The following is a 22647-nucleotide window of genomic DNA, read 5'->3' on the forward strand; positions in this document are numbered from 1 at the left end:
TTGCTCTCTCAGCTGGGGACTTTGCACAGCAGGAGCACATATTGTATTTTGGGGCATAAAGGTCAACATGTCGCTGAGGATTATTTGCTCATTCATTTCAAAGGTCTGGACTGCAAATTCACAAAATCTCCTTCATAAAGAACTGTGTATTTTTATACTGATATTCTAGTTCCATGCTGTCTCAGATTGCTGAGATGAAAGTCGGCTGTCCTTAACAGCTGATAAGAATCTCAAGTGAAAAGATATCAGACCATCTCAATTCATTTTCTAAAGATTGCCAGCTCACTGCATATTGTTGACAGTTCAGCATTGATCTTATTATACTTTTTAAAATTTAATATAGAGCACCCATACACTGAGGCAACAAAATGAGTTTAATCTAGGTTTAAAGATTAATGTAGCTGGAAGTAGAAAATAGTGCAAACTGAACTTTATTGATCCTAGCACTGCGGTTACACAACACCCTTGTATATCATTATCAACACAATGATGCAACACTACAAAACGATCAGGACAGATATAGCACACACACAGTTAAGCTTATGCTGAACCATGAGTATGTCTCCATATACAGACTATGGGTGGGATATTCCTCCCCCCTTTGCAGAGTGTTTAGAAGCAACAGGAGGCAGCGCACCGGCAAGGGTGAAACCATGATCAGACATGGGACGAGGCTAGCCCATTGCTGGTGGTGTGCTGACCCCTGTGATTTTGGTTTGCCTAAGCTAGGGTAGAGGAAAGAATCAAGATAGCCAATGAGGTAATGCCAAGGCTTTACCTAATGCAAATTTTCAAAGCCATCTCATCCTTTTGGCTAAGATGAAGCATTCCATCAAGCCCGGGAGGTGGTGGAATGCCTCATCATGTCAGCTTAAATCTTGTTTGATCGAGCCAAAATGAGATGCAAAGTCTTGTCTTGCCAGCTTGGATCTTGTTTGTCCCTCAATTGGGGACCATGATTGGACCTAATTTGAATTGGCTTTTTTGATTAGAAATAAAGTACCGAAAGGTAACATAAAATGGAAGTGGTGTGCTGGTCACTGATGGCAGGATCTTATGGTCCTACTTTTGTCATGATGTGGAGATGCTGGTGTTGGATTGGGGTAAACACAGTAAGAGTTTTAACAACACCAGGTTAAAGTCCAATAGGTTTATTTGGTAGCAAATGCCATTAGCTTTCGGAGCCCTGCTCCTTCGTCAGATGGAGTGCATATCTGCAGATATCCACTCCATCTGATGAAGGAGCAGGGCTCCGAAAGCTAATGGCATTTGCTACCAAATAAACCTGTTGGACTTTAACCTGGTGTTGTTAAAACTCTTACTGTACCTACTTTTGTCAACAGGATTTCTTGTTGAACGTGCCCATCGTCGCTGGGAAACCTGTGATGGAAGTGAGCCGTCAGAGGGACTGTCAGATCCCGCCAGCATAAACGGCAGCAAGATTTTGGTGTATGGTTGGGATTTTCCTCCCCCTCTGCGGCATGTTTCGCAGTGGCGTGAGCCGGCATGCTGTATACTGATGGTGGGAACTTTTTGTCCCGCCGTTGTCAGAGGTTTACCATTGAATGTACCTTCATCACCAGGAAACTTGTGGAAGGGGTGCACCATTGGCGGGACTATAAGATCTCACCAACGTAAATGGCAGCAAGATATCAGTGTATAACTTTCATGCTATATGGTGCCTTGAAACCTGCCATGATCAGGCACAAATAGTTCGGTAACTAAGTGAGGGACAACATTAAAATGTAACTTCAAGGTCTCCATGGTGCTTCTGCCTCCCTCTGGTTTATTCATTAATATAGACTTACAGCTATTTGACCTACATTACTTGCTGATTTGTCTATATCTTCTATTCTACAGACACAACTTTATTTTGGTTATCTGTGATGACCTGTTCACTGCATTCTAACCATTCTAGAAAATCAGATCATAAAATTAAAGCACAATACAGTAGATGTTGAAATTCTGAAATAAAAACAGAAAGTTTTGGAAATACTTAGCAAGTCTGGCAGCCTCATTGAAAAGGGCTAATGTATCGAGTCAAATATGACTCTCCCTAGAGTATTCATACATTCCTGACTTGGGTTAGTTTTTATTCATTCATGCAGTGTGGACATCACTGGCTAGGCTAGCACTTATTGCCCATCCATGTCCTTTTGTACACTGGCATAGGCACCAATATTGGAGGAACTGTGAGTTAAACTGAACACTAAGAAATTTTCTATGGCAGCCCAAATTCTTGGCCTTATGTCAATGATAAAGGAACTGAAGTTGCTTGGACCAAAGGTACTTTTCTGAGGGTCTCCCAAATTGCTTCATGTACAATTGGCGAATGCAATGAACAGGGTAGGCAAGACCAAAGCACAGTTGAGGATGGCTGCTAAAGCGCTATCTATAGGATGACATCCCATCCCACTGTTTATGCACACTCCACTTTTTAAAGATACAGCATGATGAAGCTCAGACTCTATCCTGTCTCAGAGCATTAGAATATTTAAACTTTAAATTCACTTTCTTTCTCTGTTGCTATGCTTAGTAAAACAATTTAAAATGTCTTCATTTGCTTCTTGTTATCTTTGTTAATGAGAAAATCCACTTAAATGGCCTTGACAGTTAAGTGTGAGGATGGATTAGAAGCATTCTCTGTCTGCCTTTCCTTCACATCCTTGACTGTAAGCAAGTCCAGATCGATTGGACAGACACCTCAAGTTTGCGATATTTATGGCTGCCGTGGTGAAAGGTGACATCTTTAGGCTGGCCACTGACAGAAGCGAGGTTTACCGGGCACGGATCCCGCCATCTCCCAGACTACCAACCTCCACACATGCTCATATGCAAAAATAGCTACGAGCTTAAAGCCTGCTGATATCATTAATTAAAATATGGACTGCAATTGCATTTATGCACTGAATCACTTCATTAAAGTTGAAGTAATAATTATGAATAATAAGCACTAGTAATTAATACACATAGTATAATAACTAATACACATAGTATAATAACTCATAACAATATCAACAATTTAAAATCAATGCACCCACCATGGGAGTGACAAATGTTTATATCTTTGTCCATGCCTCTTGGTTTTAAGAAATGCTTTTGTTCTTCAAGATCTCAGAATGTATGTCTTTGCATTCTTCTTGTAAACTTGATGAGTATCTCGAGCTCTACTTGCATTTTGTTCACAGTCTGTTCCACGTGTTCCTTCAATCAGTGACTATTGTGGAGAAAACACATTCTGTATGAGCACTGCTGCAAATGGAAGAATTTTCAGAGTGAATTTTCTTCATATTCGTGAAGTGTTTCCCTGGGCTTTGCTGAAAAGTTTCAGATAGCTCTTATTGCTGGTCAGGCAATTCTTCATCTCGAGAGGATCATAGAACCCTACAGTGCAGAAGGATGCCATTCAGCCCATCAAGTCTGCACTGACCACAATCCCACCCAGGTGCTATCCCCATGACCCCATGCATTTACCCTAGCTAGTCCCCCTGACACTAAGGGACAATTTAGCATGGCCAATCCACCTAACCCGCACATCTTTGGACTGTGGGAGGAAACCGGAGCATCCGCAGGAAACCCACACAGACAGTGACCCAAGCCAGGATATAGCACTTTCCACAATACTGAATCCTTCATTCAAGCACGTCCATATCAATCTCTTTAAGATTGAACACAATCGCAAAATTATTCAAAGGGCACAGTATTTGCAAGGGCTAATTTGAGAATTCTGTTGTGAAAACTGTTTTCTTGACAAGTCATATCTGTCACTCAAATAATTCTTGACTCTTGTAAAAAATTACAAAGTCTCTCTGGCATTTTCCTGCCACATCTGGTGTTAATCGTTTCAGTCTGCCATTCATTGCAAACCCAAAAAAACCTGAATCCTACACTCCAGGTTCCCACTCATATCACTCACCAGCTCGTGCACAGAGAGGATGCTGAATGACTTGGCTTCTAAAGCTTCAATACATCCATGAACAGTTTCAGAGCATTGCTGAGAAAGAGAAAGTAAAGCTGTTCTACTTCACTGGCAACTTTCTCATTCGGAAGCATTTCCTTATTGTTTTGGGACAGTCTTCCTCACCTAAACTTAAGGTTATCAACATTTCAGCATCTGTCAATAGCTGGCAGTAGAGGAAATTACCTGAACACAATGGGCCCTAATTTACCATTTTGATTCTAAGTGCTGGGCAGATTTGAAACTGGGAGTGTTTCAGATCCGACTTTTAGACCCGTTCTCAGGCTCCCCCATACGCACTCTGCCTGCAAAAATATCAGTGAATCCGAATTGCGCTACACAAGCCGGTGGGCGGGGCTTAATGCACCCAAAACCCTGCAGCTCCGATCAGCGCCTCCAACTAAGCATGCGCAGAAAAAAAATGATAGAATGCTGCTCCCCTGCCACATCCCTCCTGGGCCGGATACTGCCTCCCCCTGGCTCCCACAGACATTGCCCCACCCCCACAACATTACTAACCCTCTTATTCCCCCACCTCCAGCTCCCAAACTGATCACGGGCTCCTCCCCCCTTCCCCTCCACTGATCTCAGGCAGAGTGGCAGCGGACTCCCTTCTCGCCCGCCCCCCCCCCCCCCCCCCCCCCACTGAACTCAGACAGAGTGGTAGCGGACCCTCCCCCTTCCCCTCCACTGATCTCAGGCAGAGTGGCAGCGGACCTCCTTCCTCTCCCCCCCCCCCCCCCCCCCACTGATCTCAGGCAGAGTGGCAGCAGACCCCCCTTCCCCTCCACTGATCTCAGGCAGAGTAGCAGTGGACCACCCCTTCCCTCCCCACCCCACTGATCACAGGTAGAGTGGCAGCGGACTCCCTCTCTCTCCACTAATCTGAGGCACAGTGGCAGCGACCCCTCTTCCCCTCCTCCCATCGATCTCAGGCAAAGTGGCAATGGACCACCCCCCCACCGCCCCCACCGATCTCAGGCAAAGTGGCAGCAGACCCACCTCCCCCCATTCCCCACTGATCTCAAGCAGAGAGCCGTCGGATGCTAGGCACCTACCTCCTCACTAACTGGAGCGCCCGAATCTGACTTCAACGGAGCATGTCTGTTTCGCATTGATTCTGGATGGGTGACCGTGGTGGTAAATGGGGAAGTGCCAGTAAGGTTGGGCGTGCAGCCCATTGAGTCAATTTAAATGTATGCAAATGCATTTAAATGGCTGTCGCGCCCATTTTGGGCGTGGTCCCGATCGTGGCCATTCTTGGGCCTTGGTAAAGGAGGAACCGGCATGGGGGCGGGTGCGGATCGCGCTACTCACCTCACGCCAGACTTTACCAAGTTTTCGCACCCGGAAACGGGTGCAACGCGATGGTAAAATCGGGCCCAAAGTGTCTCAAAATTTTGCACTCCACCACTTCAACAAAGTCACAGAACTCCTGTAATTGCTGTGTCCTGCTCACAGAAATGCTACAGTGAGCATAGACCTTGAGAATGATGCTCTATGCATCAACATCAACTTTTGAATAGCATATCTTGTTGCATTGTGCAAAACATGAGCCAAACATTTGGCTTCAACAATGTCCTTTTGAGCACCTTTCAATTTTTGGTAAACACTGTGGTGCCTTCCATAATTAACACTTGCGTCGTCAGTTGAGTGCACGAATGTCTCCTTCACCTGAGATTGAAGGCATTGATATTAGATAATTTTTCTGTTGCAATTGCTTCTGAGGTTTCCTGGTTCTCACTGCATGAATCCAAAAGTAAATGCTGGATCCCTTTTTCAAAAATGAAATATTTCAAAACTAAGGGAAAACACTTTATACCCTTGCTTGAGGTATTAGTTGCCAAAGAAAAAAATAGATAATTTGTTTGAATGTAATCCAAGTACTTCTATATAGAACATGGTGATAAGATATTCTTGCTCCCACCCATAAGGTCTCTCACCATGGAAGAGACATAGATTTATTTTTCAACTGTTACCCTGCAGTCTATAAGTCTGGTGGTGCCCCACGGCATGGGTAGTTCAGCTGCAGTTATTTTGAGGCAAAGCAGGCACTATTTTAAAAAGGAGTTCAATAATGATGTGCCTGCATTTTGAGTGTTAAATTTCTGCTTTTCTGACAAAACATGCTGATTCCCATCTCCCTTCCTTTGGTGGTTGACATCTGTATCATATTGGCACAAAGTGCAGAAGGCATGATACTCTACTGATTCTGGCTATGAAATCACATAGTTTTGACCATTCCACATTAGTCTATGTTTTTCACTTGGGTGTTTTGAATTGGTGAATGGGGATGTTGCGGGCAACGTGATAGGATCTTTCTTCACAGGCACTCGGTAACCTAGGAATCAATTTAAATGACTGACATCGAGATTAACCATTGAGGCTATTGGACAATGCTTCAACATTAATTGTATAATGTTGATGATGCTGTCATAGGACACAGGACAGATCTAATAAGACCTTTCTTCCTGGGCACAGCGAACTGGAAATTATTTAGCATTACAAACATTGATGTTAACCAATGAGGTTGGCGTAGTCATTTGGAATTGACTAGTCTCTAATCTTCAATTAGGGCAGCACGGTGGCACAGTGGTTAGCACTGCTGCCTCACAGTGCCAGGGACCCGGATTCAATTCCTGGCTTGGGTCACTGTTTGTGCGGAGTCAGCACGTTCTCCCCGTGTCTGGTTGGGTTATCTCCAGGTGCTCCAGTTTCTTCCCACGCTCCCAAAGACATGCTGGTTAGGTGCATTGGCCATGCTAAATTCTCCCTCAGTATACCTGAACAGATTCCTGAATGTGGCGACTCGGGGATTTTCACAGTAACCTCACTGCAGTGTTAATATACGCCTACTTGTGACACTAATAAATAAACTTTACACTTTAAATTTTTGACTTTGAATTGCCTAGCCTCTAATCTTCAATTATTTTCAACATTGGTACCAATCACTTCTATTCATTTCCACTGGTTGCGACCAAGAGAGTGCCTGTGAATAACAGAGGTTAAATTGTTTCAGACATCAAGACACTGGACCTATAGGCGCTTGGTACCAGAATTGAGACAGGTGCACTGGGAGCCATACTGCCTGGTACAAAACCAGAGAAATGCCACCCCAGACATCATTGGTTATTCCTAAGTGAGCAAAACTAAGCTTTATCGACCAATGTCATTAAAACCAATGATCTAGATATCTCATTGCAGTTCCGGTGATTTTGATGCCAATGAAAGTCAGGCATTCTATAGTGGGTGGGTGATACACAATGAAAGTGTTATTATTGGGTGACAGATTGAAAATCAAACCCAACATTTGCAAGTTAAAGCAGAAGCAGCATTTTATTGCCAGCTAGATATAGTTCATAACTATTTGCATGCTCTGTGAAGCTAAAGTTATCTATAGTTCAAACAGTCATTTTATTTTGTGCACTTAATATGAGAAGAAGAGTGGGCTGGACGAATAGCTCAGCTGGAACCATCCAAATCCCTTCAATTTGAAGAGCTAGAAAATGGATGCTCCCTGGTCCATTAAAGATGTTATTGGTTTTCAAATTGTGGGTGAGGCAAGATTGGGAGTCAGGATGGGAGTAAGAAAGGCTGAGTAAGAATGAGGAGCAGAGTTGTGATTAGTAGGGAGAAGAGATGGCTTGAAGTTTTGTGTTTTGAGCTTTGGAAATTTCAGAGTGGGGACCATGGGCTGAATTTTAATGCCCTTCACCACGCTGTTTTTGGTGGTGGGGCATGTAAAACATGATGGGAGCCAAACCTGCCACCTTCCCTCCCATCCCTGATCAGTTCCTCATAATATAGTGGGTGAATAAAGTGCCCACTAACTCACTCACTCTTAGGCCGACTGAGGACCTTAACACACAATTCAGGGGCATTTAAGGACCTAATTCTGCCTCTGCCATCATTGTATCATTGATGCGGAGATGCCGGCGTTGGACTGGGGTAAACACAGTAAGATGTAATTGTATCATTGGCAGTCGAAGGCAGATAAGTCTGGACAAGCCGCTTTTTCACTAAGGAAGGAGTAACTCCTTGCGGGGTGTCCTATACACATCAGGGGCACTTCTGCCAAGATGGTTCCCACTGTTTGTGGCCCCCCCCCCCACCCAATTAACTCCAAAACCTGATCTTCCACCCTCCTCCCCCTTTCAGTAGGATGCCCCATCCCTCCCCATCCAAAAATCCCAAACTTATCTTAGTTCAGTGTGCATTGTTGCATTCTTTGTGAGATTGTTTGCAGTTCCAGCAGCGCTCACTACTGAGTTCTGGCACTGCTGGGATTGCAAGAGCTACTAGCCAATCAGATTGAGGGTGAGACTTCCTTCCACTGAGGGACTGAAATCCTGTTGATCTTGTTAAGGCCACCTGTGATTGACTTTTCTAAAGTAGGAGTAACCAAGACTACTGACCCCCACTCCCCCTCACCCCATGTAAAATTCACCCCTTTGACTTATTGTATAAGGGGTTTTTTGCGCATATCCATAGTCTAACTTTTTAATGAGTAGGGACAGTGGTTTTTTGTATGAGGTCCCAGTTTTTTCATGAATGTGGTGTTATTTTTTGTGTATGTCACCCCATAATATCTGTGCACTGGGGTGTTTGAATTTCCTTTAAAACACTTCTGTTTTCTGTGAATTCGTAAGCTATTTCATTAGCTTTGACACAAAATATTTGGCCATGAGCTCCAACATGTTGGACATCCCTCCAGAGAAGGCATTACAAATAATCTGCTGGATGACGAGGTTAATTTATAAAATGTGTCAACTACTCAATGATGCTAAGGTGAATGGTATTAGCTTTGCAAAATATTTGGTGCTCGAATCATAAAATCCCTACAGTACAGAAGGAGGCCAGTTGGCCCATCGAGTCTGTACAGACCACAATCCCACCCAGGCCCGATTCCTATAACCCCACACATTTACCCTCCTAATCCCCCTGATACTCAGATCAATTTAGCATGGCCAATCAACCTAACTCACACATCTTTGGAGTGTGGGAGGAAACCGGAGCACCCAGAGGAAACCCACGCAGACATGGGGAGAAAGTGCAAACTCCACTCAGACAGTGACCCGAGGCTGGAATTGAACCTGGGTCCCTGGCGCTATGAGGCAGCAGTGCTAACCACTGTACCACCATGCCGTCCCAATGCCTCTGTATAAAGCTAACATTGTCGATGGATGAGGGGAGTTCCTATGATGAACCTTGCTGAATGGGTGCATGCTTGTCCCATTTATGTAGCTGATCAGAGGTTATCTCCATAGTTCACAAGGTGAATACGTTCTGTTGGGTTTCTACAATAAAAGATACAAATAATTTGAGGTGCCAGGTGTTTTACATGACCTGCAGATAGATTTGTTATGAACATCAATGTCAAGAATCATTATCTAATTACCGTGTTTCGGTGATGCGAATTGTTGTTTCAAGTACTTATTCGGAATTATCTCAGCTTCATAGTTTACTTTCCAATGCATTTCAAACGTAAGCAATGGAATGTAGATAAATGATAGAAAAAAAACTCAAGAGATTACCTAGCAACTCATTCCACCGCCAGGATTTAGGGCTAGGGAAGGTCCTGCTGATTTTGAGGAGACTCTGATGCCTGTCTCTGTGTGTTTTAGCTGCATGTTGTGATTAGAAACCATCTGTTCTTTGGTCTGCTAACCCTCAGGCTTTCACACCCTGCTAGTGTCTCGAGATTGGGCTGGTCCTAGCTCCAGGGAGTCTGAGGTGTCATAAGGATATTATCTGGTTTTATTTACCATTGAGGGAATAGGGAGGAACACAATTTAAAGCTTATTGTTGAGGATCAGACCTCAGGAGAATATATATGATTATATATATATAACATACATAATCAAATCCTATCTAGAATTAATTCAAGTTATGCAAATATATTAAACTCAACCAGTACAAAACCTTCTAAAAGCCATTGATTTTTAACGTGCTTCATGAATAGTGTAAAATATAAATCTATAAAAGTTGCAAAATAATGGCAAATACATTTTCAAATTCATAACATGCTGTGTTACAATACAATTTTTTGTTGTTATGAGTTTAAACATATGAACCATTTGGTGTTCTTTTAATTATTCATTTATGCAAGGTCAACATTTATTGCACACCCTTAATTACATTTGTGAAAGATGGAGGTGAACCGTTTCTTGAATTGCTGCAGTCCATGTGGTGTGGGTACACCCACAGTGCTGTTAGGGAGGGAGCTCCAGATCACTGGGGCTACTTTAAAAGCTGCTTCCAGTTGTAGAGGTCTGCTATATGTTCCACGTTTTAAAGGCGTACATCACTAAGCGCCTAATTGATTGAAATCCTGGGTCAGCATGAATATGTCCCCAAAGAAATGCTGTCATTAAGCCTGTGTCATGGAGTATACCAAGGCTCCTGCCCTCCCCGCCTCTGTGCAGGCACATATGAAAAACCAGGGCAAGTACAAATCAGCTCCACCAACTCATATTGTTAGTGATCCATTTCTTTTGCAACTGGCACGCACTGGTGCCACTGGTGGACCTTCAGCCTTAAAATTGGTGGTCTCATTCAGTATGACTGGGCACAGGAAGCCCTTGATGCCAATATAGATTGCCCAAAATGGAAACTGTTTTTTGCCCTAGCATTAACCCCTTTCAACTCAATTCTGAATGAGAAGACAAGGTTAGATAAACATACGAGGACAGCCTTTCTTTCAGGTGACCCAGGAGCACATTGAATGGTATTTTGCAACAGTAATCTGCATACCTAGGTCACTGCATTTTGTTCTTTATCACAATTTTGGTTACTTAGAAAATCTAAAAATGAAAACAGCGGCACTGTAGAAATCTGTTATTTTTTAGTGAGGGAAGAGAGAAATTTCATTCTGGTTCTATTGTCCCAGCCTCACATCCCTTAAAAAGTATCTGGATGAGCACTTGGCACAGTATAACATTCAGGGCTACGGGCCAAGTGCTGGCAGACGGGATTAAGTGGGAGTTCAGGTGTTTCTAATGTGTTGGTGTGGACTCAATGGGCCGAAGGGCCCCTTCTGCGCTGTATGATTCTATGATTCTATTTTGAATTAGAATGTAAAAAAAAAACTGGATTTGATGTAATCATTAAAACATGCAATTGTGCAGTTTAAATCAGACTCAGACCCAGCTGCTCTTCACAAAAATTACAAAATATTCTGATTTTTATTCCGGAAATTGTCTTCTCAAAAACTAGTTATAAATTGTGCTGGTATTCTGGTCATTTAAAGACTGAACATGAAATGTGTCTAATTACAGAAAATATGATAATTTGCGCAGTGTCAAATGATCAAAGGAAACATTCAGTTTCTTCATTTGGAGCCTGTGGTTTGTAGTTGTCCAAGGCAGAGTTGACTTTGACATTAAAGAAACAAAAGGTAAATTATTCCTGGCTGTCTGTTTATTGCAGCCTGATGTCAAACTTGGCAGGATATCTGAGTCCTCTTTGAACTTAATATACAACAGGGATACCAGCCTTCTGGAATCGCAAACATAATGCATGACTTCCTTCATCCCAGATAGAGTTTGACGCTCTCTTATTTCATTGCTTCACACATTTAATGTTCATGATGTACAGCAGTCAGGAGTTTTATATTGTTAAGAAAAAGGATTTGTGTGATATCAATACGGCAGTGATCAGAAGGTAGAATTACATCGTGAACTCCTTAGCACTTGTCCCTTTATAATGCCTTTCTGTTATCAGGGTGTAATGTTGGGAGTGCTGCATCAGAGCTGATTGGAGCTATTTCACCACTCCACTCCGAAGGCTGAATTTAATGCTCTGCCCCATGTTGAATTTGCTTGCAGGGGACATTTAATCAGGCGGAAGGGTGGCAGTTGGGGACCCTGTCACCTTGCTGCCTCCACTGCCTCTGCATCCCTCCTCCCCCATCCATATCTGGATGGTCAAAGGACAGTCTGAGTGACACTCAAAATGGGGGATGGAAGGGGGGCTTTGCTAAAAGAGATCCAGCAGGTGGGTGCGACCCCCATTGCCTCTATTAAATACCAACCCAAATGTTTTTCTCTTCAAATGCAAGGGCGCAAAGTAAAAAGGAATTCATTGAAAAAGAAAGATTAAACCATGATCTGTAGCAATAACAATAGGAAATAGAGACATTTGAGATTTTGTATGAGTATTCATGGAATTTTTAAAGCAAAATGTATTTTTATGTCAAAGGTTATGGACAATACATCCCTTTCAGTGGAACTTGTCATACCTATCAAGAAGCTAAAAGATGCAATCGGAGATCTAAGCTAATCCCAAGTCCTTGGAAATTAAGCAGTGCAAAGTGTATGTCGTTATTGACTGCTGGCTGACAGGATTGCGTATCCTAAAGGTTTTTTTCAGGAGTTTCTTGGAAGCAGTATCATTCTCATTCCTACAGCAAGGATATATAAACCATACGTCACTGTGAAGTTGAAACATCCGTGACTTGTGAGTCAATCCATTATTGTTCAAGTTATTAGAAAAGGAGTTGTTGACAAAGGGTCATCTGGACTCGAAACGCCAGCTCTTCTCTCTCCTTACAGATGCTCCCAGACCTGCTGAGATTTTCCAGCATTTTCATTTTTGGTTTCAGATTCCAGCATCCACAGTAATTTGCTTTTATTATAGAGTTGTTTCCTATTCCTACCTGGAATAGGTGTTTGATTCACTAACCTGAAAATGTATCAAAGATTTAGCAACACGAGAGTCCTGCTCCATACGAACATATGAACATGTAAATTAGGAGCAGGAATTGGCCGCCTGGCCCCTTGAGCCTGTTCCGCCATTCAAGTGGATTGTGGCTGGTTTGGCTGTAACTTCAACCCCCCATTCCTGCCTACCCCCTGTAACCTTTCACCACCTTGTTAATCAAGAATATATCCAGTGCTGCCTTAAAAATATTCAAAGATTCTGCTTCCACTGTCTTCCGAGGCATAGAGTTCCAAAGACTCATGACCCTCTGAGAGGAAAAATTCTCGTCATCTCTGTTTTAAATGAGCGACCTCTTATTTTTAAACAGTGACCCCTATTTCTAGCTTCTTTCACAGAGTAAACATCCTTTCTGCATCGACCCTGTCAAGACCCCTCAGAATCTTAAAAGTTTCAAACAAGTCGTCCCTTACTCTTCTAAATTCCAGCTGGGATCCTGACATCCTCTATCCATATTCTGGGTTTAATGGAGTGGGATTAAGGGCAAGAGGGAAACTTCTTGGATCTGTTGGGTAAGTAATTTGTTTGTTCAAAAAGCCAATTAACGGTTTCAACCCTGAATGTTGTATTTAACAGCCAGCCTTTTGACCACCAGTCAGCAACTCACCAGGGTTGCCAAGGTGAGTGCACAATGGGATGAAATTGTTCAGTGAAACTGACAAACTGGAAAGACTTTGATCAGTGAAATTGAAGAGCTACAGGCATGGCCAGGTGAGAATCCACTGTTCAAAGCACTTCTTCTCTCGCTGCTTGACTGCGGCAAGGAAGGAAAATAGGAATATAAGAGTAGGAATAGGCCATTCAGCCCTTTCAACCCGCCCTGCCATTGAATAAGATCATGGTTCATCTGCTTGTAGTCTCAACTCCACTTTGCCATCTGCCACCCCCATCACCCTCGACTCCCTTGTAAATCAAAAGCTGTCTAATTCTGTCTTAATTAATGACCCAGCCTCTACTGTTTCCTGGGAAGAGAATTCACCATACTAATAACACTCAGAGAAAAGCGTTCTCCACATCTCCATTTTAAAGAGTAGTGCCCGTAATCTTAAACTGTGTCCCCTGTTTCTAGTCTCCCCCACAAGTAGAAGCATTCTCCAGTATCTACCCTATCAAATCCCCTCAGGAGCTTATGTGGTTCAATAAAATCACCTCTAATTCTTCTAAACTCCAATGGGCATAGGCCCAACCTATTGAACCTTTCTTTATAAGATAAGTCCAGGAATAAGTTGAATGAACCTTTTCTAAACTGCTTCGAATGCAATTATATATTTTTTTCAAATAAGGAGACCAAAACTGTCCATAGTACTCCATTTGTTGGTTCACCATGGCCCTGGACAGATGCAGTAAAACTTTGCTACATTTATATTCCACTTCCCTTGCAGTAAATGCTGGCATACCATTTGCTTTCCTAATCACTTGCTGTATCTGCATATTAACATTTTTGTAATTCATTTATCAGTATACCCAGATCCGCTGTGTGACTGAGTTCTGCAATCTCTCTCCATTTAAATAATAGACTACTTTTCTATTCTTCTTCACAAAGTGGACAAGTTCACATTTTCCCACTTGTGCTACATCTGCCAAATTTCTGTCCACTCACTTAAACTATCTATATCCCTTTGCAGGCTCTCCACCTCATGTTGGCAACTTACTTTCCTACCTATCTTGGTGTTATCAGCAGATTTAGCTACCATACATTTGGTTCCTTCATCCAAAGCATTGATGTAGATTGTCAATAGTTGATGCCCCAGCACCGATCCCTGTGACAATCCACTTTATACAGCCTGCCAACTTGAAAAAGATCTATTTATCCCTATGCTTTGCTTCCTATTAGCTAACCAATCCATTATCCATGCTAATATGTTACCCCCTACATCATGTAATCTCATCTTGTGTAGTAATCTTTGATGTTGCACCTTATCAAATGCCTTCTGGAACCACACCTTCACAGAAGAAAATCCGCCGTCTTTACCAGTCAGGTTTAGATGTGACTCCAGATCCACAGCAATGTGGTTTACTCTTAAATGCCTTTGAAATGGCCTTCTAGAGTGAAGACAGACACAAAATTCCTGTTCAATGCCTCTGTCATTTCCTTATTTTCCACTTTCAGTTCACTAGACTCAATCCCTAAAGGACCAACACTAGCTGCAGTTACTCTTTTCCTATTATTTTGTTATGACAGGGTGTAGAGAAGTGAACTGTCTCTCCTTTACTCAGCTGGTCACAACAAAAGTTTTTTAAATATGTATTTTCCCCATAAATGCATTTCTAATCCAAATGTACTCAGTTTTTAATAAGAGCCAATCAAAGGTTTGATTGGCTCCTTGTTTTCTTTCAATGTGATACTATCCTTAACTTCCTTATTCAGTCATGGATGTTGCATCCTTCTCAAAGAGTCTTTCTTTTGCACAGGGATAAATATTTGCTGAAAGTTATTAAATATCTCCTTAAATGTAACCCACTTTCCTGGCTCACTTTGGCTAGATGTGTTTCCATATTCTTATAATTCCCTTTATGTAGGTTAAAACACTGATCTTAGACATGTACTTCTCTTTAAACTCAGCATGAAATTCTTCATGTTATAATTCTGTCTCCTAGAGGCTCCTTTACTATAAGGTTATTGATTAATCCTGTCTCATTATTCATTATGTGGAGATGCTGGCGTTGGACTGGGGTAAACACAGTCAGGAGTCTAACAACACCAGGTTAAAGTCCAACAGGTTTATTTGGTAGCAAACGCCACTAGCTTTCGGAGCGCTGCTCCTTCGTCAGGTGAGTGGGAGATCTGCTCATAAACAGCAAACAGGGCATACAAAGACACAAACTCAATTTACAGAATAATGAATAATGATTGGAATGCGAGTCTTTACAGCTAATCAAGTCTTAAAGGTACAGACAATGTGAGTGGAGAGAGCATTAGTGCAGGTTAAAGAGATGTGTATTGTCTCCAGACAGGACAGCCAGTGAAACTTTGCAAGTCCGGGCAAGTTGTGGGGGTTACAGATAGTGTGACATGAACCCAAGATCCCGGTTGAGGCCGTCCTGTGTGCGGGACCTCATTCGCACCTCAATATGCCAACACACCTTCAACAACCAGTTCTTCATCCAGACACACGGAACAGCCATGGGGACCAAATTCGCACCTCAATATGCCAACACCACACAGGACCTTCAGCCGATGCTATACACTAGATACATCGATGACATTTTCTTCCTTTGGACTCATGGCGAACAATCACTGAAACAACTATAAGATGACATCAACAAGTTCCATCCCACCATCAGATTCACCATGGACTACTCTCCGGAATCGGTTGCATTCTTGGACACACGCATCTCCATTAAGGACGGTCACCTCAGCACCTCACTGTACCATAAGCCCATGGATAACTTCACGATGCTCCACTTCTCCAGCTTCCACCCGAAACACGTTAAAGAAGCCATCCTCTATGGACAAGCCCTCCGTATACACGGGATCTGCTCGGATGAGGAGGATCGCAACAGACACCTCCAGACGTTGAAAGATGCCCTCATAAGAACAGGATATGGCGCTCGACTCAGCGATCGACAGTTCCGACATGCCACAGCGAAAAACCGTACCGACCTCCTCAGAAGACAAACACGGGACACAGTGGACAGACACAGTACCCTTCGTCGTCCAGTACTTCCCCAGAGCGGAGAAGCTACGACATCTCCTCCGGAGCCTTCAGCATGTCATTGATGAAGATGAACATCTCGCCAAGGCCATCCCCACACCCCCACTTCTTGCCTTCAAACAACCGCACAACCTCAAACAGACCATTGTCTGCAGCAAACTACCCAGCCTTCAGGAGAACAGTGACTACGACACCACACAACCCTGCCACAGCAACTGCTGCAAGACGTGCCGGATTATCGACACGGATGCCATCATCTCACGTGAGAACACCATCCACCAGGTACACAGTACCTACTCTTGCAACTTGGCCAACATTGTCTACCTGATATGCTGTAGGAAAGGATGTCCCAAGGCATGGTACATTGGGGAAACCAATGAAGAGAGGACTCTTCAGTACTCCAGCTGGGATTTTGTCAGGGCCCATAGCCTTTGCTGCACCCAGTGCTTTCAATTATTTCTTGATATTATTCCGTGATTCTGGGGACCGCAAAAGGAGGCCAAAATGGACCAGGCAGTCAGCACGGCACTTCTGGTGAAGATGGTTGTAAATGCTTCAGTCTTGTCTTGTGCACTGATGTGCTGGGGTACATCACAATCATTGAAGATCGCAGTGCTTGTGAAGTGCCATCCTCTGGTTTGTTGTTTAATTATACACCAACATTCATGATTAGATGTGCTAGGATTGCCAAGATTTGATCTGATCCATTGGTTGTGAAATCACTTAGCTCGGTCTATCGCATGTTGTTGTCGCTGCTTTGCATGAATGTATTCCTTTCTTGCAGGTTGACCAGGTTGACATGATTTTTTTGGAATATCAGGTTCTGCTCCTAGCAGGCTGTCCTGCACTCCTCATTGAAGCAGAGTTGATCCCCTGGATTGATCGTAATGGTAGAGAATAGGGTATATTGAGCCATGAGTTTACAGACTATGGTTGAATATAATTCTGCTGCTGCTGGCTCTATTCTGAACCTATACCATCTAGCATAATGATAGTACCACACAACATAATGGACAGTATCCTCAGTGTGAAGATACGACTTCATTTCCACAAGGACTGTGTGGTGTCTGTCCAACCAGTCCTGTCATGGGCAGATGCTTTTGCAACAGGTAGAATGGTGAGGATGAGCTGAAGCAACTTTTTTTCCTGTTGTTGTGTCCCTCACCCTATGATTCAGGCCCAGTCTGGCATCTATGTTCAATCAGTAGTAGTGCTACTAAACTACTCTTGGTGATGGCATTGAAATCCCTCACACAGGGTATATTCTGTGACCTTGCTACCCTCAGTGTTACTTCCAAGTGGTATTCAACGTAGAGGAGCACTGCTTCATGACTGAGGAAAGGTTGTAGGTGGTAATCAGCAGGGGTTTTCCTTGCCTACGTTCAACTTGGTACAATAAGACTTCATGGGGCCCGGAGTCAATGTTGAGGACACCCAGTGTGTCCAGTTAAGCATTAACACTGCAGTTACTCTTGATTGAACAAGGATTAATATTCTCAGCACAAATAATGGGTAATTATCTGATGTTCATGGCAAATCACTGATTTCTATGTAAATTCCATTTATGCCATCTATGAAAACTGCAACAGTCCTTCCTGTGCAGGCCACCTCCAATAGAAACTTACAAATTTCCACATTTAACTGCTCGTGTGAAAATGCCAGACTTTGCTGTCAATTTTATCCAATAATAATCATAAGCATTGTCAGTGTTGCTTTTATTGCTGCCACACATTTCACCAGCTATAACTATTCAGTCTATGTTTTGCCAAAGTTTGCAACGTATTCACTCATTAGACTCCATATTAAATGTCTCTATTGTCATTCTCATTTTACTTTGTAGCATGACTCAAAGGATTATCAGTGGAAGTCTCAAACAGACTATTTAACTGCAGGAAACAAGCTGGCTTCACATTACAACAGTAAAGTAATGTAAAGTTTATTTATTAGTCACAAGTAGGCTTACATCAACACTGCAATGAAGCTTCTGTGAAAATCCTCTAGTCACCACACTCTGGCGCCTGTTTGGGTACACTGAGGGAGAATTTATGATTGCCAATGCACCTAACCACGTCTTTCGGATTGTGGGCGGAAACCGGAGCACCAGGAGGAAACCATGCAGACACGGGGAGAATGTGCAGACTCTGCACAGACAGTGACCCAAACCGGAAATCGAATCCCTGGCGCTGTGAGGCAGCAGTGCTAACCATCGAACTTTGATAGCCCACTTTTGAGTAGTGCTTTTTAACTCAATTATTAACAAGAATGTTCTTAGGCAAGATGGAGACATCAGTATTAAAGTTATCTCCATTGGATGCAAATGAAGCAAAAGAGGGATATAAAATATGGACCATAGTTCGGTTTTAGCTGGTATATTGTTTATTAATGAGTTAAGCTCTCCAATTATGGTCTAGATTGATCACTATATAAGACTGTACATGGTTCTTGAGAAGTAACATATTGACTTGGCTTCCTCCTCTTCCCGTATCTGAGTATCACAACATTAGGTTTCATAATACATTTGTAAGAAAATGAAAGCTACAGTACAATCTAATTGTTCAAACAACATGCAATCATATCTTTAGTTTTGCTGTCAACATTAATTAGATTACTCAGCTTTCAGTTTATTTTAGTTTATATAATCTCAGTATTAGAGCTCTATCCCCTGAGTCCATAATTTCACATGTTACAGGTGATTTAAAATAAAACTGACAAAAAATACTTTCATAGTTATAGACAAATTGGTTTTCAATGTGAGAGAATCCAATTCTATGATTGTAGCATTGAATTGTGATGTGTCAAAAATTTGTGACGTAAAAGCATAAGACCATTGGGGCTCCAATAGATTGTCCCAGAGATTCTTTATTGCAGGTTAATGCCAGATTTTTAAAGAATAGGTTTACAATTTTAACTGCAAAGAACACACAGAGAAAGTTGTCCATTACCCGCCCCAGGTGAATTGGTGATCTCGTCTGTGCCTTCACAGAGGCCAAAACGCTCCTTATTCAGTGCAAATGGGTATGAAAGCAGTGTTAGCAAAGTTGTGCCTGTACCAGATACCTGTAGTGCGGGGTATAGGGAACCCCAGGAAAGAATATGGAACTGGCCTCTGTCTACATTGCTCCGGACAAAAATAAACAATAAGCATGCTGGACAAAATAGCTGAGCTACAATGCGAAGAACAGCATGCACAGTAAATCGTTAACTGAATACTGTGCCAAATTAATACATCAATATCTGGATTACATAAGATTGTCCAGACTTATTCTTTTCTCTGTCTTAGGTTTTCAATACTTGACGAAGGAACTAATGAGTTTGGCAAAAGGACGTGTGATTTTGGCTCTGGAAGGTGGGCACAATCTTACTGCCATCTGTGATGCGTCAGAGGCCTGCTTTAATGCCCTACTAGGAAATGAGGTACATTTTTCTAGCAAGTCAATGCCCTGCTAGAAACTTTCAAACTCGCTGGTCTATTTTTCCTGCTGCGATCACATTTTGGAAACAATTGTTCATGTGTTAGTCTAATTATTTTCTTTGATCAGTTTCCCATTGACTGGAATGTGGGAGAACTTCAATACAGGATCTCAATCGCCCTAATTTACAATTGTTTCGGCTTTTTAAGACTCGGGCAATTTAAATGTTTTCTAGTTGTCAAAAAAAACTACTCAAGGACCTCTGTGCAGCTATTCTGCGCTTTCTCACAAGTACTTATTCATGTACTGGGAATTTAAGTTCATAAACATTTGATATATTTTTCTTCCAAAATATATCCCTTTGTATGTTGTTGTTTTTGGCCCCAGTTTCTGAAGTAAGCAACACACAACTAGATAAGCTCAGATTATCCACAGAATAATAGAAACTAATTGTGCGATTAGTAGTAATTTGAAATCTTTTTTAAAGTGGGTCAGATGTGTAGGTGTGGGCTAATAGCAACCGGAAAGCCTGCAGTATACTTTCCTTCCAAATAACTGTCAGCAAAATAGTTCGATAGAAGCAATGTTATTCTCCAGAAAGGCAAGAGACCATTATTTGATCTTTTGCCTAGCTAATATTTAATAAATAACATAATTATCTCAACCTTTAAAGAATTTCTAATAGAGACATTTGTCTAATTTTATTGAGAATGATAGTGGTTGCCTGGCTAAAACCAGCAATTAATCCTCATTCATATCTATGAGTGCAAGACTCTTTGACCTACTGAACAAAAGGAAAGCAAATCAATCACTTTGAGGCGACCACAGCGTATAAAAAGGTTCAACTTGTGCATGGAATTATTAATTATGTATTCTTTGGAAGTTGTTTTTAAGGAATTATGTGGAGCAGTTTGTTTTTCCCTGATACTGGAGGATATGTGCCACCTCAGTCATCCCTAGTATTTCATTTTGTGGCCAAGGCAATTATTTCTGTTTGTTTGGAGAGCCTTAATCACTCTATAAACTTGATATGAGGCCAGCATAAAAGCTTCATGCAAAATGGTTTTCAAATTACTTTCTTGAACCAAATAATCAGATTGTCACACTTTGCTTATGCCATAGAAAACAAGGCACAAGAAACAGTGCATTATCGGTATTTTTTAAAAACCAGACTATATTAAATCAGAAAACAAACTTTGTCCTTTTGATAGCAATGAGGTAATGAATGTACAAAAAGAAATTGGGTTTTTTGGGAATTCCTTTCACTCTGCTAACATAAGTTTGCAGAAAGTCGGTTAAAAATCCCATGTCCATAATAAACAGGAGTTCCACTTTTGGAAAAGTCAATGGAGCAGGAGCAGGCCCAAGGAAATTCACAGCTCAATTCACTTGCTTCTTCTGTCATTCAACATTATGCAGCAACTCATGTCTGTTCTCTAGTGAAAGTAACAAAAAATGAACTGTGCTAACATTCATGTCACGGGCATTTTTATTTACACTGTTAACTATTCTTTGCTCCCCTCTTATGCTGAAGTTGTTGCCTCTTCACTGGAATCTACTGAATTTTGTTTTAATAGATCATAGGAAAAGGCGATGAAGGGTTTGAAGAAGGGTCCTGAATGTTCCCAATGCCCAAGGTCTCATGACTTCCTAATCTGGCTCTGCTACCAAGAATGTAAATGGAGTCAAAGTGCACGGTTAATCCCTCTGATCTATTTTCCCAATTTTTTTTGCCAAGCCAATTTCAAATATGATCATCACTAAATAAGTAGTGATAAGAGCTTAAGGAAGGAAAGTCTTTATTTCCCATTGTGTGGACATCACTGGCTAGGCCAGAATATATTGCCCTACTTGACCTTAAGAAGATGGTGATGAGGCTGCTTCTTTAACTGCCGTATTCCATGAGGTGTCGGTACACATACTGTGTTGTTAAGAAGGGAGTTCCAGGATTCTGACCGAGCAAAAATGAAGGAATGGTGATATAGTTCCAAGTCAGGACGGGTGCATGATTTGGAGGTGAACTTGCAGGTGGGGGTGTACCCTTGCATCTGCTGCCCTTGTCCTTCTTGGTGGTAGATATCACGGATTAGTAAGGTGCTGTCGAAGGAGCCTTGGTGAGTTGCTGCAGTGCGTCTTGTAAATGGTACACACTTCTGCCAATGTGCATCGGTGATGGAGGAATGAATGTTGCAGGTGATGAATGGGGTGCCAATGAAGTGGCTGCTTTGTCCTGGATGGTGATGAGCTTCTTGAGTGTTGTTGGAGGCGCATCGAAAGTGAGAGTATTCCGTTACACTTGTACCATGTAGATGATGGATAGGCTTTGGGGATGATGATGTTTGATGATGAGGTTATGGAAGAACTAGCTTCGAAGCTCGTAGTGTTAGCCTGCACAGAAGTCATCAGTTCCATATATTCACTCGCCAGTGTTTAAAGAACAAGAACGTCTTACTTAGACTTTTTGACTGTCAGTGACTGTAGGCTGTGCTTCCCCTAGGGACAACTGGGGAGATACATCAACAGCTGGCTGAAGATCTGCAGCCCATTTCCACCAGGAGAGCAATATCATCTGCAACAGCTAATGTCACCTCAGCTTTGAATTTTGCTATGATTGAATACTTCCGGGTAACATTTGGTGACCTTTGTTGTATTAGCTGGGCAGTCGTACACCATTGAATCAAGATTACTGCTACTCTAATGGAGGATGTGCAATTCACATCCTCCCAGTTGGAACAAACAAGCAAAGAGAGAAAACCACCCAGTTCTAAAAACTGGAAGGGTTCCCACAGCTGCAAGGAGGAGATGACAGAATACTCATGGAACACAAAATTTATCATCCCTTTCAGGAAATGTTCTTACTTGATTAACATCCAGTTAATAGTCAATGCCAACCACCTTATCCTGC

The 22647-nt window shown here is 42.2% G+C and overlaps 1 protein-coding gene across 2 annotated transcripts in view; it reads left to right on the plus strand.

The window, feature by feature from the left end:
* The window catches only part of LOC144509624 (histone deacetylase 9), a 728394-nt gene that overhangs the window by 681452 nt on the left and 24295 nt on the right, over positions 1–22647 (plus strand). For both annotated transcript variants that reach the window (XM_078238446.1, XM_078238445.1), the window contains one exon: positions 19613–19746. In XM_078238446.1, the coding sequence (XP_078094572.1) occupies positions 19613–19746 (134 nt within the window). The remainder of the gene's footprint in view (positions 1–19612; positions 19747–22647) is intronic.

The sequence above is a fragment of the Mustelus asterias genome, chromosome 2 (assembly GCF_964213995.1).
Source record: "Mustelus asterias chromosome 2, sMusAst1.hap1.1, whole genome shotgun sequence".
Classification (NCBI taxonomy): Eukaryota; Metazoa; Chordata; class Chondrichthyes; order Carcharhiniformes; family Triakidae; genus Mustelus; species Mustelus asterias.